This window comes from Nicotiana attenuata, chromosome 3 (assembly GCF_001879085.1).
Source record: "Nicotiana attenuata strain UT chromosome 3, NIATTr2, whole genome shotgun sequence".
Lineage (NCBI taxonomy): Eukaryota > Viridiplantae > Streptophyta > Magnoliopsida > Solanales > Solanaceae > Nicotiana > Nicotiana attenuata.
In genome coordinates this window covers 7258931-7283848 of record NC_031991.1, presented here as the reverse complement: position 1 = coordinate 7283848, position 24918 = coordinate 7258931, and the positions used below count along the sequence as shown (strand labels likewise).

At 37.6% G+C, this 24918-nt stretch overlaps 1 protein-coding gene across 1 annotated transcript in view; it reads left to right on the top strand.

The window, feature by feature from the left end:
- The window catches only part of LOC109223265 (transcription factor TGA2.3-like), a 7761-nt gene continuing 741 nt past the window's right edge, over positions 17899–24918 (top strand). The window contains exons 1-10 of the mRNA XM_019387505.1: positions 17899–18565; positions 18686–18786; positions 19307–19386; positions 19538–19672; positions 19791–19859; positions 19970–20029; positions 20147–20224; positions 20339–20414; positions 20718–20989; positions 22216–22455. Of these exons, the coding sequence (XP_019243050.1) occupies positions 18282–18565; positions 18686–18786; positions 19307–19386; positions 19538–19672; positions 19791–19859; positions 19970–20029; positions 20147–20224; positions 20339–20414; positions 20718–20989; positions 22216–22455 (1395 nt within the window). The 5' untranslated portion in view covers positions 17899–18281. The remainder of the gene's footprint in view (positions 18566–18685; positions 18787–19306; positions 19387–19537; positions 19673–19790; positions 19860–19969; positions 20030–20146; positions 20225–20338; positions 20415–20717; positions 20990–22215; positions 22456–24918) is intronic.

The window sequence follows — 24918 nt, the reverse complement described above, 5'->3', positions numbered from 1 at the left end:
GTTTCGAAAAATATAGGCCGCACCCTGGTCTGTGAGATGCCTACATATCCCTAGTTGTACAGGAATCAGGCCATGTGTAGTTCTGGACCCAATGGTGAATGAAACCGATGGAATTGTTATAGGAACAGTCGTGTGTTTCGGAAAGGGTTCTTTTGGGAAAGATAGTATCAGATGGATTTATGCGAAGTTATGAATATGAATCTTAAGTATAACGGATGTATCACAGGGCAGATATCTGAACAGTCACAAAGTAAAGGTGAGTAATTTATGGGAGTTGGTTATGTCCGGAATAATGGCCGGGTGTGAATGGTATGAGCGGAAACCGGAGCGAAGGTTGCTCCTGTTTGAAGAACGGTTAACTCCTGAATTACCTGCAAAACTTAAAACATGATGCGTGCAAATATATATGGATTATTGCGAGAATTTAAACATGACGCAGAATCCCTTTGGACCATGAAGGTTATCTTCGGACGATGAGGATGATGTCCTTAGACTATGATGTCCTGGGCCATGAATCGTGAGATAAGGGATTCGCAGGCCATGAAATGATGTTCTCGGGCCATGAGAATGGTGCCACCAAACCATGACGCATTTGAATAATGATGTGAAATATTGAGAGATCCTCAGGCCATGGCATGGTGTTTTTAGGCTATGAGAATGATGCCTTTGGACTATGACGCCTTCGGACAGAGACATGGTGATGCATCATATGAGCAAAACAAGAAAGATCTTAGTCTTGTATAGGATCGGGACAGAGCTTAGCCCCGGAGAAGGTGAAATAGTGCTAGGCTTCAAATAGGATAACTTTCAGTCTTTAGACAAGGAAAGGCAGAGCTTAGCCTTATGTAGATGGGAAGGCAATTCTTAGCCTCATGCGAGATAGGGGAGACAGTACTTAGTCTCATGAAAGAAAAGGCAGTGCTTAGCCTTATGCAGATAGGGAGGCAAGGCTTAGTCTCATGCAATGGAAGGTAGTGCTTAGCCTTATGCAAATAGGGAGGCAAGGCTTAGCCTCGTGCAAGATTTGAGACAGGGCTTAGTCTCATGCAAAGAGAAGGCAATGCTCAGCCTTATGCAAGTGAGGAGGCAAGGCTTAGCCTCATGCAAGAAGAGGAGACAATGCTTAGTCTCATACAGTGGGAAGGCATAGCGTAGCCTTATGCAAATAGGGAGGCAGGGCTTAGCCTCATGCAAGAAGAGGAGACAATGCTTAGTCTCATGCAGTGGGAACGCAGAGCTTAGCCTTATGCAAATAGGAAGGCAGGGCTTAGCCTCATGCAAGATTTGAGACAGGGCTTAGTATCAGACAAATAGAAGGCAATACTTAGCCTTATGCAAACAGGGAAGCAGGACTTAGCCTCATGCAAGAAGAGGAGACAATGCTTAGTCTCATACAGTGGGAAGGCAGAGCTTAGCCTTATGCAAATAGGGAGGCAGGGCTTAGCCTAATGTAATATTTGAGACATGGCTTAGTCTCATGCAAAGAGAAGAAAATGCTTAGCCTTATGCAAATAAGGAGGCAGGGCTTAGCCTCATGCAAGAAGAGGAGACAATGCTTAGTCTCATGCAATGGGAAGGCAGAGCTTAGCCTTATGCAATTAAGGAGGCAGGGCTTAGCCTCATGCAAGAATTGAGACAAAGCTTAGTCTCATGCCAAGAGAAGGCAATGCTTATCCTTATGCAAATAGGGAGGCAGGGCTTAGCCTCATGCAAAACTTGAGGCAGTGCTTAGTCTCATGTAATGGAAAAATAGCAAATAGGAGCAGAATATTTCTTAGCTAGAGATATATTTGCGTGTGGCGGTCCGGTTGTCATGAAGGTAATGATTTTAAGGCACACGTACTTTTTATTATTCCTTGTTCTTGCATCCAAAGAAAAATCGTGAGTTTTGCGGGGGAGATTGGTTCGTGCCTTTGTCTGCTTGTTTTGCTTTGCTTTCCTTTGCTCTGGAAATCCTGTTTGAGTTACCCTGGGTAACATCTCGCTGCCATAGAAATAAAGTTTTCGAAAAAAATATGCATTTATTTGATGAAATAGAGTTATTTAGAAAACGTAGTGGTATATAATATCAAGTAAATTGGATAAATTAACGACTGCGACACTTTTAGAGACATTGCGACTTCTTTGTGTTAGAATTTTTAGGGTCCTCCTCAAAATTCTGCCCCAGTTTAGGAATCGATCCTTCGACCGTTTTGCATGTGACGAAGTTTGTTGGACCTGCTTCGGAATTTAGAGATTCCTTCTCAAAATTCTGCCCCAATTACTTAATTGATTCTCTGACTGTCTTACATATGATGACATCGGATGAACTTGCTCCAGATTTTGAGGGCCCTCCTCAAAATTCTACCCCAGTTTCTGGTTGTGGGTAAATGAAAATTTTATTGAGATGTGACCGAACCCACAGGTCTGCCAACGTATCTCCTCTTAAACGGGAATCAGGTCAAGCGTGGTTCAGTTATACCAAATGAAGAAATGCAAACAATTTAAATATATTATCTCTTGACTGCGTCCGAATTGATACGCTTTGTCCTAACTTCTCCTTCCATTTCTGCAAGTATGAGTGCTCCTCCTGTTAGTACCCTGTGAACCATGTAAGGACCTTGCCAGTTAGGTGAAAATTTTCCTTTGTCTTCATCTTGATGTGGAAAGATCCGCTTCAGCACCAGCTGCTCCGGTGTGAACTATCTTGGTTTGACCCTTTTGTTGAAGGCTCTGTACAGTTTATTCTGATAAAGCTGACCATGACACACTGCATTCATCCTTTTTCCATCTATGAGGGCTAATTGCTCATAGCGGCTCCTTATCCATTCTACATCACTCATTTCGGCTTCTTGTATGATCCTTAAAGAAGGAATTTCTACCTCGGCGGGAATGACAGCTTTGGTACCATAAACCAACAAATAGAGAGTTGCCCCGGTTGATGTGCAGACTATGGTACAGTATCCCAATAAGACAAATGGTAACTTCTCGTGTCATTGCTTGTGATTCTCTATCATTTTCCTTACTATCTTCTTGATATTCTTGTTGGCAGCTTCCACGGCTCCGTTCATTTGAGGCCTGTAAGATGTGAAGTATTGTGCTTGATTTTGAAGGTTTCACACATGGCTTTCATCAAATCACTGTTGAGATTGGCGGCATTGTTAGTGATGATGGAGTTAGGAACCCCGAATCAACAAACAATACGATCCCTAACAAAATCTACGACGACTTTCTTTGTTACAGCTTTGTAAGATGTAGCCTCTACCCATTTTGTGAAGTAATCGATGGCCACTAAATGAACTTGTGCCCGTTTGAGGTAGTGGGTTCGATCGGACCAATGACATCCATTCCCCAGGCGGCAAAAGGCCAAGGTGCACTTGTTGCATTAAGTTCGTTTGGCGGCACTTGTATCATATTTGCATGTATTTGGCATTGGTGGCAATTCTGGACATACCGAATGCAATCAGTTTCCATAGTCATCCAAAAGTATCCGGCTCTGAGTATCTTCTTGGCTAGAACAAAACCGTTCACATGTGGGCCGCGGGTTCCGGCATGTATTTCCTCGAGCAATTCGGAAGCTTCTTTAGCGTCAACACACCTTAATAGTCCTAGATCAGGTGTTCTCCTATACAAAATTCCTCCGCTTTGGAAGAAATGATTGGACAGCCTACGCAGTGTGCGTTTCTGAGTGTGGTTCGCCTACTCTGGGTATTCTCCTTTCGCTAAATATTTCTTGATGTCGTGGAACCATGGATTTCCGTCCGTTTCTTCTTCAACATGAGCACAATAAGCTGGCTGACTATGGATACTTACTGGAATGGGATCGATAAAATTCTTATCCGGATGCTATATCATGGAAGACAAAGTAGCAGTTCGTCTGTGAACTCATTTTTGATTCTTGAAAAATGTTTGAATTCTATCTTCATGAACCTTTTTATCGGTTCTTGCACATGATACAGGTATGGTAGTATCTTGGTGTTTTTCGTAGCCAATTCTCCTTGAATCTGATGTACTAGAAGATCCGAATCACCAATTACCAACAACTCTTGTATATTCATGTCGATGGACAAATTGAGCCCCATGATGCAAGCCTCATATTCTGCCATATTTTTGGTGCATGGAAACCTAAGCTTTGCGGATACCGGATAATGTTGACATGTCTCTGACACCAAAACTGCTCCAATACCTACTCCTTCGAAGTTTGCAGCTCCGTCAAAAAATATTCTCCAACCGTCGTAGGCTTCACCAATGTCCTCTCCTACAAATGACACTTCTTCGTCAAGAAAATACATTTTTAGTGGTTCGTATTCTCCTCCTACAGGATTTTCGGCAAGATGGTCTGCCAACGCTTGTCCTTTGACCTCCTTCTGAGTTACATAGATGATATGAAACTCACTCAGCAATATTTGCCACTTGGCCAACTTTCCGATAGATATAGGCTTCTGATAGATGTACGTTAGAGGATCCATCCTTGATATGAGGTATGTGGTATAGGCACAGAAGTAATGCCTCAATTTCTGAGTTGTCCATGTCAAAGCACCGCAGGTGCGTTCTAGCAGGGAGTACCCTGCTTCATAAGGTGTGAACTTCTTACTCAAGTAATATATGGCTTGCTCCTTTCCTTCCGTCTCGTCATGTTGTCCCAAAACACAACCGAAAGTCCCATCTAGTACGAACAAATAGAGTAGCAAAGGTCTCCCCGGTTCCGGCGGGACTAGGACTGGCGATGTGGACAGGTATTCCTTGATTTTGTCAAAAGCCTTCTGACGCTCCTCGTTCCAAATGGTTGCAGCATCCTTCTTCAACATTTTGAAGATTGGTTCACATATTACTGTGGAATGTGCTATGAAGCGGCTGATGTAATTGAGGCGTCCCAAGAAACTCATCACGTCTTTCTTGTTCTTCGGTGGTGGTAATTCTTGGATAGCTTTAACCTTTGATGGGTCCAACTCAAATCCTCGGCAGCTGATGATGAATACTAGCAATTTTCCGGCAGGAACCCCGAATGCACATTTTTGCGGGGTTCAGTTTTAAATTGTACCTCCGTAGCCGGTCAAAGAACTTCCTCAAGTCTGCTATGTGATCTGTGGCTTTCTTGGATTTGATGATGATGTCGTCAACATATACCTCTATTTCCTTGTGTATCATATCATGGAAGATGGTCATCATGGCCCTCATATAGGTGGCCCCAGCATTCTTCAGGCCGAATGGCATCATTTTGTAGCAATACACCCCCCATGGTGTAATGAAAGTTTTTTTCTCTGCGTCTTCTTCGTCCATCCAAATCAGATGATAACCAGCGAAGCAATCTACAAAGGATTGGAGCTCATGCTTGGCACAATTGTCAATCAGAATGTGTATGTTAGGTAGTGGAAAATCTTCCTTGGGACTTGCTCTGCTTAAATCCAGATAGTCAACACACACCCTAACTTTCCCATCTGTCTTCGGAACCGGTACAATGTTGGCTAACCAGGTTGGGTACTCTACTACCCTAAGGACTTTGGCCTTGATCTGCTTAGTGACATCTTCTTTGATTTTTAGGCTTATGTCTGGTTTGAATTTTCTGAGTTTCTGCTTCACTGGCGGACACATTGGATTGGTAGGCAACTTTTGAGCCACTATGGATGTGCTCAAACCGGTCATCTCATCATATGACCATGCAAAAATATCCTCGTATTCTTTCAGGAAACAAGTGTATTCTTTCTTCTCTGATGGTGGAAGGTGAATACTTATGCGAGTTTCTATGATGGTTTCAGAATCTCCCAAATTGACTATCTCAGTTTCGTCCAGGTTAGACTTAGGCTTATTCTCAAGTTCTCTGACAATTTTCGCAGGGGTTATATCCTCTTCTTCCACTTCTTCTGAATCACTATCCTTATGTTGTGTTATCTCATTACACGTCACAGTCGTTGGTTCATTGGGATAAGTAATAATAATGTTGTAGAGGAAAAATGTAAAATATAATAATAAATACTAAAATAACAATGCATTAATTAAATCTCGAAAACATCAAAACAGGTACGGCTCGATGACTCGAGCAATTATTTCAAAACAAAAAAAAAACAAAATACTGGAAATGTCTTAAATGCTTAAAATGGCTTTTTTTTGAAAAACAGATCATGCTAACTGCCAGGCTACCCAGGAACTTGACGGGCTCGGGATGGTGCAGTAGTCCAGTTCTTGAGAACAGCTCCCTTCTCCATGGTCTGAATGGTGAGGCCTTCTTCCTAATCCTCCTCAACTATTGCATTACAGTCCATGTGTTCATCATCCAGGAACAGATTCCTCAGGCCAGCCAAAGCCTCATCTTCTTCAGATCCCCATATTACGACAGTCTGTTGAAATGTTTCATGTAGATGCGGTATCGGCTGTTCAGGAGGGTAATAGGGGCCACGCCATGGCGGTGACCAATCATCGTACTCATGCCAGGTGTACTGATACCCAAGTCCAAAGGTGGTACCATGACGTTTTGGTTGTATTGGCTTAGTGATACCCTAGAGATTCTTACCGAGACCTTTACCGGGTTCATACCCTGACCATGCCAGTATGCTTTCTATTTTGCTGCTCCACCATTTATCTTTCTCAATTGCATTGACACGCTCGATGCGGTGATAAGTTTCGCCACCCAACTTTCTTCTATTCTCGATAACCGGGACGGTTTGACTGGTGTAAATGGGATTACTTCCATCTCCATGAATGATTAACTCCTGGTGGTTCCATTCGAACTTCACAGCCTGGTGTAGCGTAGAAGCTACAGCTCCAGCAACGTGTATCCAAGGTCATCCCAATAAAAGATTATACGTAGAAGATATGTCCAATACTTGAAACTCAACATCAAACCAAGTCGGGCCCATCTGTAAACAAAGGTAATTTCCCCGATTGTGGCCCTTTGAGCCCCATTAAATGCTTTTACATTCATACTCCCTACTCGTATCTCATGGAAATCTTTACCCAACCTTTTCAGAGTAGTCAATGGACAAATATTGAGGCTTGAACCCCCATCTATTAGGACTCTGGCGATGAATTCGTCCTCAAGCTGTACTGTGATGTCTCGTTCCCTTTTGTGACTTAGTCCTTCAGGTGGTAGTTCATCTTCGTGAAAGGTGATCTTGTGGCTTTCCAGTACTTGCCCTACCATGTTGGCCATTTCTCCATTGGTGATGTTGTTGGGAACATAAGCTTCATTAAACACTTTTATTAACGAATTCCTATGCGTCTCAGAATTCTGTAGCAGCGACAGAATGGAAATCTGAGTAGGGGTTTTGTTCAGATGATCAACAACAGAGTATTCTCTTGCCTGTACTTTCCTCCAGAGATCATCTGGACCAGTTTCAATGATGGGTTGTTTGGCAGCGGCTTCCTTGCTTGTTCCTCCCAAATTTTCAGGTGTATAGATTCTTCCAGTTCTGGTCATTCCCTGTGCAGCACCAGACTCTTCCATTTTTGCTTTCTTTTTCTCCTAGCTTCGGCAACATAATCCCAAGGTATGGTGTTGGAATTAATGGGTGGTGTGGATGCTACCGTCACAGTGAAGGGTGTGGCTACTTCTACTTCAAATGGGGTAGGTGTAGTCGTATGTGTTGTTACTTTGATTTCGAACGGAGCTGATGCGGCTACTTCAACTTCGACCGGTAGCTGTATCTGTCCCACAATAGGAGTGAGTGTGACTGCAGGTTTCTTAGGGTCGTCACCTTCCCGAATAAGCCCAATCGACCCATTCTTCATCAGTTTCTATCACATTTACTCCTTCACCCCTATGATTTGGGAGGGTATTGTTACAAACAATGGGTGTGGCTTCCTTTTCTTGTATGACTTTGGTATCAATCAGGGTATGAATCTTATCTTTCAGAGTCCGGCATTCATCAATAGTATGCCCCTTCATGCCGGAATAGTATGCACATGTTTTGTTTGGGTTGACCCATTGGGAGGAGTTTTCCATGGCAACAGCAGGAATATGGGTAACATATCTGGCAGCCTTCAGTCTTTCATATAGCTGATCGATGGGCTTAGCAATAAAGGTGTATTGTCTAGGCGGCCTGCGATTGTAATTGGGTCTGGGTTTTTGATAGTTTTGACGGGTTGGAGGTGAATGGTAATAGGCTGGCTGGGTGTTATAAGTGTGATAGGTGGTAGCGGGTTGAGGATATCTGGGAGGTGAAGGTTGGTATGTGGGTAGAAATGTTTGGTATGTGAGTGGAGATTTTGGACCTTGGGCTACCATCACTGCCCCTACTTCTTTCTTCTTTGATATACCCCCTAACTGTAATGCTTTGTTCGTAGCCTGCAATGCCTCAAAATTGGTTACCATCCCGCTCTTGATCCCTTCTTCAATCCTTTCCCCGAGTTTGATGATGTCGGAGAATTTGTGATTTTCGATGACCATTAACCTTTCATAGTATTGTGGGTCCTGGGCCCTGACGAAGAATTTGTTCATCTGCTCTTCTACTAGTGCCGGCCTGACCTTTGCAGCTTCTGACCTCCATCGAGTAGCATACTCGCGAAAAATTTCCGTTGGTTTCTTCTTGAGGTTCTATATGTAGAAGATGTCCGGTGCACTTTCTGTATTAAACCTAAATCAGTCCATGAAGTCTGATGCCATGCTTACCCAATTAACCCATTTCTTGGGATTTTGACTTATGTACCAAGATAGGGCGTCTCCAGTGAGACTTCTCATGAACAGCTTCATGCGAATCCTTTCATCTTTCCCAACTCCCACGAGCATATCACAGTACGTTCATAAATGTACCTTCGGGTCACCCGTTCCGTCAAACATCTCAAACTTAGGAGGTTTGTAACCCTCAGATAGCTCCATGTCTGGCTGAATGCATAGATCCTCATAATCCAGACCCTCAATTCATTTGCCTCCTTCAACACCCTTGACGCGGCTTGTGAGCTTCTTGAGCTCCTTTGCCATATTCTTAATGAGCAGGTCCTTCTCGGCGGATTCTGGAGTGTATGAGATTGGTTGAGTAGAGTGGGGTAAGGTTTCTATGTATACGGGATTTTTTTGGTGGGTTCCGGGGGTTGGAGTGTAGGGGTGATCATTAGTTGAATTTTGCGGATCAGGGATAGGTTGTAGGGTATTCTGAGGAGTATGGTAAGTGGTTTGCGTTTACTGAGTCGGGAGATGCTAGTTTTGAGGGGGGGTTGGTACTGGTAGAGGATTAGGATTTTGAGGAGGTGTTGCGTATTGGTGGGGTGCGGGAGGATTTTGCTGACGTTTGTTTGGTGTGTTTTGAGGAGGTACTGAGTTTTGAGCATTTTGTTGGTTAATATCTGGGACGTTTAGGGTGAGGGAAAGGTTTGCCAGGTTGTGGACCTGCTCGAGCTCCCCTTGCAATTCTAGTATCTTCTATTCCAATCATAGGACCAAATCATTATGTGCCGGAGTACTCCGACCGTTTGAAGTTTCCACATTCTCAGCATGTGTAGCGTTGTCTTTCCTGGCACCACTCATATCATCCATCTTAGCCTTTCCCCTGCTTTTCGGATTACTTGGAGGAGGAGGAGGTGGAGGGCCTCTGGATCTGGTGTGATATGATGACAATGCCAGTATGTGTGAACCAACCTTAGGGGATGGGAATAATCAAAATATAGAAAAAGAAAAAAAACAAAAGGTAAACAAGTTAGTAAGGATTCTGAAAAGTATTTGCAGTATTTAAACACGTGTTGCAGAAATGTAAATTTACATCCTAATTTGGGAACCTCGTTGTGCCCGAGGTAGGCCTAGCGACAAGTAGATTTGCAGAAATTTAATGCTGATAACTGCCTCATTTCATTAATGTAGTAAATAAGACGAACTCTTAAAATGAGAATAAATAAATGAGTCACTAATGCATTTGCCTTATCACATTCGAATTCCAAAATGATTCTAGAAAAGCAAATAATCCTAATCTACTTGGTCCCAAAGGGAGCTTCTCCAGGCTTGGCCTTCTTGGCCCCATCAATCAGATTTCCCAGGTCGTGCATGTCTAGCAACTTCGGAGCATGCCGAACCTGGGTACTTCGTGCCTCATTTTCTGCAAAATAAACAAAGTTAGACCCTTACCCCCTCCGGATTCGACTACTTATACATTAACGATTAGCATGTCGGCATTTATCTCTCCAAATAATGCACATATCGTGGTTGCGCCCATTGGGATTATGGAAATTCCGGTGGATTTTGGACAAGGTTTTTCTTTGCGGGTTATTATGCGGACAACATATTAGCCCAAGCTAGGTTGATCATGATGCATGTACAGTTATTATCAGAGTAAGGTTTCTATAAAAGTCTAGACTGGTACCCTCAAGCGGACAGCTTGAGAAGGAAAGGCACGGAACCGTCGACTGCACCGCTGATCGACTAGTTTTACCGCAAATAAGCCTTTCCAAATTTAAGGGCGATTTAGGAAGAGCGCAGACACTCATCAATTGTTGCTATGGTATTAATTATGCACGAGTGGAATATAATTTTGAGCATGTGTTTGTGAAAAAAGAAAATAACACGTTGTCAAATATTTGCACGATGAGAATGATAAAATGCAGTATTTTATAATTGTAAAGGCATTTAAGAAAGAAAACAAGAAGAAGTTAGTTTCCATAGTAAAAACCAATGAAACAAAAAGGAAGAAATTTAGTGAGCATAATTGAATGAAGGAAGGCAAATAAGTTCATATATAGTGGAAAGGAAAGGGGTGCGCAAGTATTAACAGAATAATAAAGACATGCTTATTGAGAAAGACTAATTCACAAAACGAGTTTGTTATGGTAAGAGCCAAAGGATATCCCCAGCAAAGTCACCATGTTGTCGCGCCCCCTTTTCTCGTGAAATCGGGTTTCGACATTTTAACAACTCCTTTTGATAGGGCAAGGAAAAGGAATTGGTTTACAGTCGCCACCTAACGGATTAAGGTGTGTTAGGGCACCTAGAGCAGATAACTCATGTTATACCAGTTTACATCACTAGAGATCGGGTAAGGGCTCAAAATTACCTCGAAGATAAGGTGTTAGGCTCTCTTCGAGGTCCACAACTGTGGGTCCCGGCTGAACTTAATTATGAATTAGTCTAATAAAGAAGCGAAAGAATTATTTAATAGGGATGGGGGTTCCTAATATTTTTAGCCTAAAGGATCACCCCATGCAAGATAAATAATACTTTGTAACTCCCCCGAGTCGGGGTGTTACTCATATTATTCAGCGAGCACAGACTATCATCTCCTGGTACCCGATTACTATCTTTGAGCTTTTACTTAAAACGCTCTAATCAATTCTAACTCGTACCCTATGCATGCACTACCCGTCCCTTACTTATGATCCTGGAGGCATTCGGACCTCTATTTGGGATGGTTCTATACTCAGCTTAGCTTGCTCAAAATTGTAAAACTAAGAGACATACAAAACACATTGGACTTTTCATGCAAGAGCAGATAAAGGCTCAATTTAGCCTCTGCACATAAGCCAGCAAATGCACGCAAAACATATTGGCGTATTGACAGTTTAATCATATAAGGATATTAGATCCTATATACATGATTTCTACGTGATTCTGAATTTTTAAACATCCTGACAGTAATTTCTGAGTGATCCTGTAATTGACTACTGATTTCAATTAGAGAATTTGAACCTATAGGCAAGTTATCTAAGCGTTTTATGCAGTAACTAACAGTAGTGATTACTGGATTATATTCAGAATTGGTTAACTGAGTCCTATAGGCATGTTTTCTAGTGACAATGGTTAACCCAGTGTTGATGACTACTAAAGAAACGAGTAAAGCAATTAATTAACTGGTTCAGATCTTATAAGCATGATTTCTATAATTAACACTGATTTTTTAGATCCTATAGGCATGATCTCTAAAATTAAAACTGATTTTAGATCCTATAGGCATGATCTCTAAAATTAAACTGATTTTAGTTCCTATAGGCATGCTTTCTAGATTTGAGCAGTACATAAGCAGGAATTTATACACATTGAGCCAGAAAACAATTAAGCCAAATGTTGATCCTATGGGCATGGTTGCTAACACACAATTACTGGATAAACTGATACACCTAAAGACAGGATTTCGAACAAATCATAATGTTGGTCTTATAGGCAGGATTTCTAACATGTGAACACAAAGGCAGGATTTCTAACATACAACGACATAAAATGGAACTTATAGGCAGAATTAACAGCACAAATAAAGATCCTATAGGCAGGATTTCTACCCACCCTTGCAAATGAAAATAAGAAACCCTTCCCTAATTTACTAAATACCCCAGAATTGTTTGTTACAAAATTAATACAGACTAGGTTAATGAATGAATAACATAATAATAATGAAATAAAATATAGAGATCCTACAACATGCCCAAATACGCCTGGGCAACCCAGGACTTCAAACCACAGCAGCTCCAAGGCTCACTTTCACAGGTACAGAATAACCACACATAGTATCCAGATCTCGAGTGTGTCAAAGTTCCCAAGGGCTTCAAGGACCCAGGGTAATGCTCACAGTAGAGGCTCAAATGCTCAAAAATAGTCAAAGGAGGTTAAGGACCAAACCTCAATGTATCATAGTGCACAGGAGTCCCACATGGACTCCGAGCAGCGCTCACACTAAGGAGGTGAAGGATAGGACTTAAAGGACCTAAGAATAGGAGTTTAAAAGCAGCAACACATAACAAAACAATGGTAAAGGAAAGATTTTGAAACAAGTTTGATTTTAGGAAACATCCATTAGAGATTTAAAAGAAAAATATAGAATATATAGGCAGAATTGCATAAAGAAGACAAATTGGCAAAGTCGTTCATGCACTGCATCTAATAGGTTAAAGTCTGAAAGGTCTAATTAGGCTACGTGTACATGCTAGCATTTAGGACAAGTTGTTCAATCACAGAAACTTTTTGACAATATTGAAGCAAACAGTCAGAGAGTCACGTGAATCCAAATGAGTTAAAGGCATACTTATGACAAGTTATAAGGATACATGAGTAAAGGGTTTAATAACAATGCAAGCTTGGTAAAGACTCAGGACTGATTGATTGATGAACATATTAGCATTATCCTAGAGATGCTAAGTCCAGGACAATTTCAGAATTAGCCAAGCAGCATACACGAAACAAGTTAAAAGACATTAAGTTAACCTTTAAGAGGATTCACATTATTCAAACAAATAGCCAATCTTAGAACTAACAGTATCAATTGTAGGACTAAAGGAAATCATATGAACATAAATGTGGTAGAATCACGCGCAGAATGGATTTTAACATGCTGGATCATAAACACAGTTCATGAATACATGGAATGAAATGACAAAGAGGATAGTCACTCACTTGTTAGGCAAGAAAACAAGAATAACACCACAATAGTCGAAAGTCCAGAATTACTTGGCCTTGGCTTTCAGCCGGCCGAGACAAGAATCAAACGAGAGAGAGCAAAGAGAATACAGAGCCAAAACCTAAGTTTTCAGTGAGAGTATATTGATTTTTTCTTTTGTCCTAAATGGAAAAGTGAAGGGGTTTATATAGTAGTATAGCATAAACATGAAGTACGGTAAATATTAAACACATAATCAATTAGGATCTAATTTTTTTAGGGCAAATAATATATAAACAAAGAGTTCAGTATATTAACAGAGAATAATGGCATGTAATCATGCAAGTAACACTTAAAATGAGGGGATACAGCAGAGAATAAGAAAAATATCACATAATAATCGATTAACAATCAGATTTAGGAAAAAATAAGGCAAAAATAAAGAAAACACGGTAGATTAAACGGAAATAAGGAAAATATTAGTCAAATACGAGAAAGGAAAGAGTATCAATCAGAAATCAGTGAAGAACAAGGAAAGGTCTCAAACCCTAGTTGAGACTGATGCTTTGAATCGGACCAGAGATGCAAGAATCGTGCAATAAAACATGTATATGGACAAAAATCGTCCAGATCATCACAGAACACGGTGAATCTACCCGTTATTGAGATAGTTCTTGCCAAAAATAAGAATCTAAGTAATACTATAGACGAGCATATAATGATAGAGTAACACAAAATAGGTAAGTAAATCATGAATTGATTCCATGTTTGAGCCGGAATATGAGAGATTTGGGGGTGACAACGCTAGGGTTTGACAGAAGGAGATGAATGTTCGAGAGAATACAGAGACGGAGGGCCTGAGGTAATGAGGGTTAGGGTTTGGGATAGGTAGTTTAACTAAAAGGGGAGGTGAATGGGGGTCGTTGATCTTGAGAGATCAACGGCCAGGATTAAAAGAAAGGTTTAGGTCGGGTTAAAAGATGGGTTACCAGTTGGTATTGGGTTAGGGGTTATTTGGTTTGGGTTGGGCGAATTGAGCTAGTGTATTTAGGTAATTGGGTTGGTTTGGGTACTTAGGTCCGAAAATTCAATAAAATTGGGGCCAGATTTTAAATACCCAATTTATTAAACAAATAATTTATAAAAAATAATAAATGAATAAAAAAATATTATTTATGCATAAAAATGGTTAATAACAATTATTCAACACTTTAAAAATATAAAAAGTAATTTTTTGCATAAATAAAGTAATTATAACTATATATGGGCTATTATTGCAAAATGTGCAATTTTAGCCTTTAATATGCAAATGTATTTATGATAAATATGTTAAAAATATTTAAAACCTAATATGGGTGTAAATAATGAAATTAGATGATTAAAATTATTATAAAAATAATTTATGGTACAATTAATGATTATTTATACAATAAAAAATGGGAATAAATTGATTAAAAAATCTTTAAAAATTATGAAAAATTTAGGAAAAGTACTTGATGATGCTCATGCACTATTTTGAAAGTATATATGCATATTTGAAATATTTAAGGAAAAAATTGGGCATCAATAGTGGGTCTAGTGTGGCGGTGAGTGTAGGCAACCTGATGAGGCTTGTGTCCCCTGTTTAGGTGACCGTGCACTTTATTAATTGCAACTATGTCCCCTCTTTAGTCCTTATATAAACACACAATCAGGGTTATGTTGTGTGTGGTAGTTGTCTCATTGACACTACCATATTAGAGGAAGGGTAATAGAGAGAAAGATCTAGTCTTTTATCAATCCATGATATAGTTCAAACTTTTAATCAGACCTGGCTGAACTTTCCACGACAGTTATGCGTGCATTCTTACTAATTTAAGTTATATTGTGTCCTAATATTAGAGCTGTCAATATGGGCGGGGTCGGGCTAGCCCGACCCAGCCTACGTGGGCTTTAGCAATTGACGAGCTGGGCTAGGCTTGCCCACCATTTTGACGAGCCTTATAATGATCACCCCACCCTAGCCCTATGTAGGCTGCAGGCACCCACGGGCCGGCCCATCATTTTTTAAAATATAATTTTGTATTTTTTATAAGTTCTAACCTAAAAAAAAGATAAAATATTTAGAAGTTAAAATAATTTTATTGCAAATTTTTTACAAAACTTAATAAATTTTTACACCGTTCCAATATATCACAATAAATACTAAAAAGTAAAAGATAAGATTACATTTCATTCACTAAAAGTCTAAACTCAAAACAAACTATTCAAGAGAACGTCCATGACGCTTATGGGATATCGAACACATCATCTTCATCAAATACATTTGAATCCACTTGTGAGAACTGAGAAGGTTGTCTTAACATCTTCACTTTCATCTACATCTACAATTCGTATGCAATATTTAATTAGTTAAATATTAAGCATAATTATATTTAAACTAATTAACGTTTTAAGACTTTGATCTTTTAATATGATGAGCTTAATAAACTTTAAGCTTGGGATACTCTTCTTGTTACTTTTTGTGTCATATACTTTTTATACTTTATATATATTAAATACATATTTTTATTAGGCCTACGGGCCGGCCCAGCCCAGCCTCAATCAAGCCTCGCGAGCCACGAGCTTAATCGGGCCGGGCTTAAAAGCCTCGTTTTTAAATGCGCTCCAAAAATTTTAGTCCAGCCCTGCTAAATCACGGGTTGGGCTAGGCTAGCCAAGCCCATATTGACGGCTCTACCTAATATCATGTTTGATCTTGGGTTTTATTGTCTTAATATTCTTACGCGATGATCATTGCTCAGACAATATTGTTCTATCCCAACCCTGATTGAGTTTGGGGTTGCTTGTTGGTCCTTAATCAGGCTCACATTTTTGCCCTCAGCAGATGTACAAGTGAAATGTGTGAAACAGTTGGAGAATTTCACAACAGTATCGTGGTTTTTTTCTTTTTAAACGTAAGGAAAAGGAATTTAAATATATGGTTTCCAATCAGTTGGCATTGTCTATCCGTAGTTCGGTCTTGAAGGTTTTCAATTTTGTGCCAATCCGCGTACTTGAAAATAGCCTTAAAATTAGAAGTTAAAAGGACATAAAATTGCAAATACCTACAACTCACTTTTCTCCATAAGAGTAACTCGAACTAAAATCAAACGTATCCACTTCATATTTTTGCACTTAGTGGACCTCGCAAATGCGAGGAAGGGACCGCAGAAGCGGCTCCATAGGTGCGACATTTTGGTTCTGCAGTTGTATAATCGCATGGCAGACTTTATAATTTGAAGGATTTTGGTTATTTCTTATTATTTGGAGATGTGGAGCTCGGCCAGAGGTAATTTCTGGAGAGGATTCACTACAATTGAGGGAGTAAGTAATCCTTATTTGATTCAGGTGTTAGATATTGATTACCTATGGATTATTGCACCTGAATTATGTGAAATTTGGAGATTTTTTACTATGATTTAGGAGAGTGAAAATTGATGATTTGAGGGTCGATTTGAGGTTGGATTCAGGTGAAACACATATATTTTTTGAGAGTAATATTTGCATTAGTTGGAATTATCTTTTAAAAGAAACCTTATTCCTTAATTCATTTTGTCAAAGAATGTTGTGACTAATCGTACAAGGTACTCTTCATCCGCAACAATTTTCTTTTACAAACAATTGACTTATGGTCAATTAACTCCCACGAGTTATATTAAACCAATATAAGTTGGAGGCAAAGTGTAATAAATATTGTACTCCTTTTTTACCCCCTTTCTACCTTTCTCCAAATTTATAATTTCATTGACATTAGAATTAAACTCACTTATTGAGTGAGAGACTCTTATCAATTGCGTGGATTGAAAGTCTTGATGGTCAATATTGTCTGAATTTAGCTTTTATATCCAATCGACCCTCCTGAGCCGAGGGTCGATTGGAAACAGCCTCTCTGTCCTTTCGGGTAGGGGTAAGGCCTGTGTACGTATTACCCTCCCCAAACCCCACCTTGTGGGACTATACTGGGTAGTTGTTGTTGTTGTTGTATCCTATTAGTGCAAAAGAGTTCTTATACTATTACCTTAATTACCTAAAATAATTATAATTTATTGAAAAAATAAGTGGAACTAAAAGCCCGTTTGGACACAAGAAATTTTTTTCCAGAAAAATTTTACTTTTTTCGGAATCAGCGTTTCTCATAAAATTTCCAATTTTCAGTTGAAGATGCTTTTGAATTTTTTTGAAAATTTGAAAAACATCAAAAACAACCCAAAATTATATTCATGTCGAAACACAACTCTAATTTTCAAATACCATTTTTCACTTAAAAATATTTTTCACTATTTTTTTTTTTTTTGAAATTTTACAATTCTTATGTCCAAACGCCCACTAACTATACTAAAAAGTAAAGCAGGCCAAGAGCTCGCGAGAACTGATAGAATTACATAAGCAATATAAAGTTAACTAGTGCGGCATTAATGTATATAAATTAAATCCGTATTCTCCTCCTCAATTCAACATTTGTACGTGTTAGTTCAAATAAGCTGCATGAAAATGTCAATGGAAATAAACACGAAGTATCAAGGATATAAGAGTCATTACACAAAGCTAAAGACTGAGATAGATGGTTGGACAAGGAAGCTCAAAAGCGGTTTCTATACAAACCAAAAGCCAAAGACTCAGATAGCTAGTATTATTATTATTATTATTCTTTCTTATTTTCCTCATAGTCTTCAGTGATTTCGCCGAGTGGAACCGTTTTAGAAAGAGAAAGTGTTGAAAAACTCTGTGAATATTATCCGCTTTATCATCTTCGTCTTCTTCTTCTTTCTTTCTTTCTCTCTAGCTTTTGTCTTTTGCTTCTTTAGCATTCAATTCTTCATTTTCTTATCTTCTCATCAAAAACCTTAGCCTTTTTCTTAAATAACACCACCGACTGGACTATCCTTTCCTCTCTTTGGTTTTATCTGAATATGGTGGTCTGGAACAACTCTATAAGTAGCTATGTAGTACAAGCAAATAATAAAAGAATAGTTATCATCTTCTGCTTTATAAATTTGAGAAATGGGATTTGAGAGAGCTTTTGTTGAGAGTTCACCTGAGCAAGAAAATAAGCTTTTTGTTGGTGTTGGTGTTTCTTATATGGATTCTTCTAACAAAAACCACGACCTGTTAGAGAGTAATAATCAAATTTCTTTTGGAGGTCAGCATCAACATCATCAACAACAGTTTTTTTATAATCATCATCAACAACAGCAACAGCAGCTGCAAAATAATGCTAATCAGATATCTTTTGGAATGATGCAACAGTCATCTTCTTCATCTTCCGCTATTCCTGGAAGTCTCATGTAATTAAATTCATTTTTCTTGTTTGACATATCAAATTTAGAGATAATTCACAAAGTTAAATCCCATGTTATAATTTTTTTTATTGACTTTTTATTTTTCTTGCTTTTGTGTATGAGCAGAAGCAAAGACAGTGCTGGAGCTTATGATTTAGGTGAACTAGATCAAGCACTTTTTCAATATCTTGATGGCCAAGACCCTTCATCAATCCAAGAACAAAGACGTGAGCTTTTGATTTTTTATTTTCTTCTTCTTTTTTTTGTCCTTTATTTTTCATGTCTTCTGAGTTCTGATCAATAAAGGAACATAGCTTTTTGTTTATATTTAATTTTAGGTCTTTTCCGTTGAGATTCTCTCCATGGGGAATATTTATTTTCCAGTCATGAGAAAAGCATGTTTTCAGATAAATTAAAATCTCTCATAGTACTCCTTTGACCAGATCCTCTCAGAACAAAAACAATTTCCCTTTCTTTTTCATTTTCTGATTTCAAGTAAAGAAAAGTAGCTTTAAGCCTTTTTCGGTTTCAGCTCATCTTTTTGTTTTCTCACATATACCAAATCTGCTTCTACTGTAAAATGTACGAAATGAAATATTTTCTTCTTTTTTTTCATCTCTCTTCTGAGCTTTTTTCAGAGACTAAAGTGCGTGACCTGTCAGAAATACATATACTATCTTTCTTGAGAAGAAAGGATCTTTGAAATCTTAATTTAATTAAAAAGAATTTTGTCTGAACATATTGCAGAAAATCCAGGTATGAGACCACCAACTCTGAACATATTTCCATCTCAACCCATGCATGTCGAGCCATCAACAACAAATAAGGTAAATTAGATTATATAAATATGGATAAAATATAGGGTATCTATATTCAAGAAACCGTTAAGCATTTTTTATTTTTCTTGCTATTAACAACTTTAGTTTTTTTATTAATACCTACTGAATTATTTTCCTTGTTATTTCCTGCGTTTGGTAGATGAATACTGGATTAGTTTCTCCAGCAATAAGTGGCTCCAAGAGATCATCTCAGCCGTCCATGGAGTTGTCCAATAATCTCAAAAATAATGATGCTCCTTCTGCTTCTGGTCCTGAACCACCCAAAGCTGCCAAGGTATTTCAATGCAAATTTTCATTTTTGTATATATTTGTTCTTTATAGATACTATAGTATTTCTTTTTTATTTTAATTTCTTCTTAATGATCTAATATTTTCCTTCTATGTGGTGACAGCGAGAGGGAAACAGGAAGGGTCCGACTTCAAGTTCAGAGCAAGATGGACCAAAAACACCAGATCCGAAGGTGAGACTTCTGGTTTTATCAATTGATGAAATTTTATCTGTTTATCTTCCCTTTTATTCTAATTAACATAGTATTAATTTTGTGGAATTTTAATTTAACTTTCCTTGCAGACATTAAGGAGACTTGCTCAGAATAGAGAGGCAGCAAGGAAAAGTAGGCTTAGGAAAAAGGTACTTATTATTCACTTATTTTTATTGAATTATTGTTGTTGTTTCTGTTAAAACATTATCTTTGGTCATTATTCTGTGGAAAAACTTTGTTTTGATTTACTTGCTATTTCGTTACAGGCTTATGTTCAACAGCTAGAGTCAAGTAGAATCCGGCTTACTCAATTAGAGCAAGAACTACAAAGGGCTAGAGGACAAGTAATATATTTCTTTTCTAAATAACTCATCTTCTTTTAGAGATTTACCTACGTACTTTAGTTTTTTTTTAATCTTTCAAGAAAATAAAAATTCTCGAATATTTGTATTTTTTAGGGATACTATTTTGGAGGAAACGCTCTTTTAGGAGGAGAACAAAACCTTCCTGTTAATATGGCCAACATGAGCTCAGGTACATCTGCATTTCTTGTCTTTTCTTCTTCTTCATAATTTTTCCTTTTATTTATTTGGATTTAACGTTAATATAGCGACAGTGCAAAGAATTTTAACACTAGCATTATATTTAACATATATAGCAAACAGTTACCTCATTTTTCAGGATACTAATCCCGATTATTAAGAACAATTATCTATAGTTATCTTTTTAAATAACCTGTGTAAAAATTCTTATACACTAGTTGTGTATAGAAGTTAAACTTGTTTTTTTGGGGGGTGTTTGAAGTATTTATGTGGAGTTGATTTTGCTTGAATGTAGATGCTGCAGTTTTCGACATGGAGTATGCGCGATGGCTAGAGGAACACCATCGACTAATGGGCGAGCTTCGAAACGCAGTGCAAGAACATTTTCCAGAAAACGAGCTTCGAATCTATGTCGACAATTGTGTAACACATTACGACGAGATAATGAACATCAAGATCATGCTTACAAAATCTGATGTCTTTCATCTTGTTTCTGGTATGTGGAAGACTCCAGCTGAACGTTGCTTCATGTGGATGGGAGGGTTTCGGCCATCTGAGCTCCTCAAAGTACGTATACGTAACAAAAACCTAACAGAAAATTACATCACAATCAAGAATGATTAAAGATACATGCATGCAAACCCTAGTTTGCATATGATAAAATATTCTTTTTTTATAATCACAATATTCGAACTAACTTGCGTACCCTTTGACTATTTTATAAACTCACAAAACAAAAGAATTTATGCGGTCACCTAAAATATAACTGCAAGTAATATTTGTAAAAAGTGGGATTAACAATCTATTGACTATTTTATAAACTCACAAAACAAAAGAATTTATGCAGTCACCTAAAATATAACTGCAAGTAATATTTGTAAAAAGTAGGATTAACAATCTAAAAAATACGGACAAGTACTTGAATAACATGTCAAAGTATATTAATAATTCAAGTATTAGCGTATCGGAGTATGAGTTAAATACTAGGATACATGTACTTTTTAACTCTATTTTTTTTTTTTTTTCATGAGTAGTAAAAATTGTGTTTATATTTCCAACTGGGTTGACAAAGGTTGGAGAGACATCATGAGATGCCTCACGAGGGAGACAAGAAGTTAATTCCATGGGTGGAACTTGTGAGAACATCTCATGATGTTCTGTAATTTCTGTTATGTACGTAATACTATCAATGAATGACGAAGTAAGACATCCCCAAGCTTTCCCTTTTAGAATAACGTTAGGTATTATTCCATACTCAACCATAAAGCCATGTCTGTTACCACCTTTTTTCCCCTGTATCTAGTTAAATATTATGTGTATGCGTGTTTATACACATAATGTTCACTTCTTGTTATTCTAGCTCTTATGTAGGTGATCTATAGTGTAATTTTTTTTTATATCGTGGGTATAACTAAAATCCTTATTTTTTTTAAAAATACACACAAGAAAAACCTATATGTGATAATTTCTCGATATCTTATACTATACGTGTAATAGTGGGGTCGAGGAGTGATGAATCTTGCACGGTTATCTGATACCCTATCTCTATCTTTGTCTCTATATTTCATTGACACAAAGAAACAGTCATGCTTTATTTTAGATCTATCAACCTTTAGTTCGGGGTAAGTAAGAAGAAACAAAAGACCTTTTGGTAATTATATTGTGAACCACAACAACCTCCACGTCTGTTTTTTTTTTTTATCAAGATTCGTACTTTCTGATTATTGTTAATAGTATTTCGGAAGTTTATATTTGGAAAAGCTAATGACATTTTTTGTTGTTGGAATGATTAGATTATCCTGAGTCAGATTGAGCCATTAACAGAACAACAACTTATGGGGATTTGTGGGTTACAACAATCAACACAAGAAGCAGAGGATGCACTCTCTCAAGGACTTGAAGCTCTTAATCACTCTCTCTCAGACACCATTGCCTCTGATGCATTGTCTTGCCCTCAAAACATGGCCAACTATATGGGCCAAATGGCTCTTGCTATGAACAAACTCTCTACTCTTGAAGGTTTCGTTCGACAGGTACGTGACATTATAAATAATTTTACATTATCAATGCATAAAACTTAATTTTAAAATTTTGAAGTAATCTTAAGGATAAAAAAAATACTACTATCTTTTTCCACAATAGGATAGGATTGTATATAAAAGAGATCGATGAGAGTAATGCAAGTGATGTTGATGGATAGGTAGGGCCAAAGAGAAGAAGAATCTGCTCCTACTTAAGTTGGAAAACCTACTCCATCTGATGACCTACTACTCTCTCCAGCTGATTTTCTATATCTAATTAAACAAATAAGTACATGCCCTAAAATTAGTGGCCATGCATAAACTATAGGAAAACCCTCGACTACAAAAAGATGGCATTGGTTTTGGTCACAAAGATTTTATAAATATTGCAGTTGATTTCGAGGAAAAAATATGTGGGACCCCTAGTGAGGATATATTATATCTGTCCTATATGTGTCCTCACGCATATATATAGGAAAAGAACAAGAAGTAACAAATTTAGATCCCGTCTGGACATAAAAAAAACAATTCACTTTTTTCCGAAATTGGCCATAAAATTTTCAATTTTCAATTTTCACTTGAAGATGAATTTTAGAATTTTTCAAAAATTTGAAAAATCCTAAAAAGTTGTTTTTCAAAATTTTCACTCATATTACTCACCAAACTTCAAAAACAACCCAAAATTATATTCATGTCCAAACACAACTCTAATTTTCAAATACCATTTTCACTTGAAATTTTTTTCCACTTTTTTTGGAATTTTACATTTCTTATGTCCAAACGTCCAATTAATATCATTATGGAATTTTCTAATGTTCGAACTTTTCTCATCCTTAAAATTGCTCAAGTTAATTACCTTAATATTTGCATAATGCATTTTAAACACATTAGCGCAATCTTTTGTCCCTCTCCTCTCCCCCGAACCTCCTTTCTACCCTCCCAAAAAAGGGAAAAAGAAATAATATAAAGAGCACACCATCTTCTTTCCAATCCCAATCCAAATAATGGGAAAGGCAATTCACAGACACATTAGTTTTCTTATGGAGGAAAATGGCTTAATGCTGTGAGAACTAGGAGCATATAAGGCCCCTTTAGCATAGAGTATCTTTATTTATCAATTTTTCAAGAAATTTCTCAACCAAAGTCACAAGGAAGAACAAAGTTATAGAAAGGATAAACCAAATAGAGGAGAGACTCAAAAATATCCCTATCATAAATAAGTTAGGCCCATATTAGTATGATGTCATAATCATAAACCTTTTGACTTAAACTACATTAAATAGACCATACATTTATATCCACCATGACCCCTAGTTTCTTAAAAGAATGGGAGAGAAAAGGAAATCCATTATCAACTTCACATAATTACATGAAAGTCATGGAACTTGACTCTCTTAAGTCATTCTTTTACTCAACATAGAAACTTAGGGACTTTACTCTTGAAACTTATAAATCTTGTATTTGTAATAAATGTGAAAGATCATTTCTTGGTTCCTTTTCTGTTGTGTTTTCTTTTCTCATCATGGTTGCTAAATATTGACAAAATGTTATGCTTGTTAATTTGTAGAAAGAATGCTGCCATTATTGATAACTTTTGGAACTTGCATAGCTGATATCTCATGCTGCCATTAATTGATTTAAGAGCATACTTTTATTCTCAAAATTAGCTTGGGGGTGGAAGTGTCGGAGGAAAAATAAAGCATCATAAATTACACTAGTAATGTAGTTGTTGGGTTTTAGGATAAATTAAATAGAAAATGCCATATTTTCCCCTCATTGTAAATTTGAGAATACATTGTTGTTTTCTAAACGGCTGTTTGTCTTTCCAGAAGGTTGTTTCCAACAATCTAATTCTTTCAACACTACACAAAACAATATCTTATTCTAAATATTTAGATTGTATTTCAAATACAACGCAAAACCATTAGTTCTCATTCATTTATAGATGCCACCTAGAAGGTAGTATAAGCTGATTTTCTCGTTGAAACTACTACTCGTTCCGTTCAAGTTTACGTGAATCTATTTCCTTTTTGGTCCGTTCCAAAAAGAATGACCCCTTTCTTAATTTGAAAATAATTTAACTTAAATTTCCTATTCTACCGTTAATGAGAAGCTTTTATAACCACACAAATACTTTGGACCCCTTTTTGACTTGTTTAGGACCACAAATTCCAAAAGTTTCATTTTTTCTTAAACTACGTGCCCAGTCAAACAGGTTCACATAAATTGAAACGAAGGGAGTATTTTTTTTTTTTTTCCTTCTAATGCATCTTTCCACCGTAGATTCTCTTCCTAATGCATTTTGTATGCACTTTATCTGTAAAAAAATTTGCATTAGAGTGGTCAGTATATACAATTGCTCACGCCACCCAGATCCAACCATATATTATTTCCTTTCTTGGTTCCCTCATAGTTGTTCTCTTCCCTTTACTAATGTCCAGAAATTAAATTAAAGGAAAGTAACTGGAAAAGGTG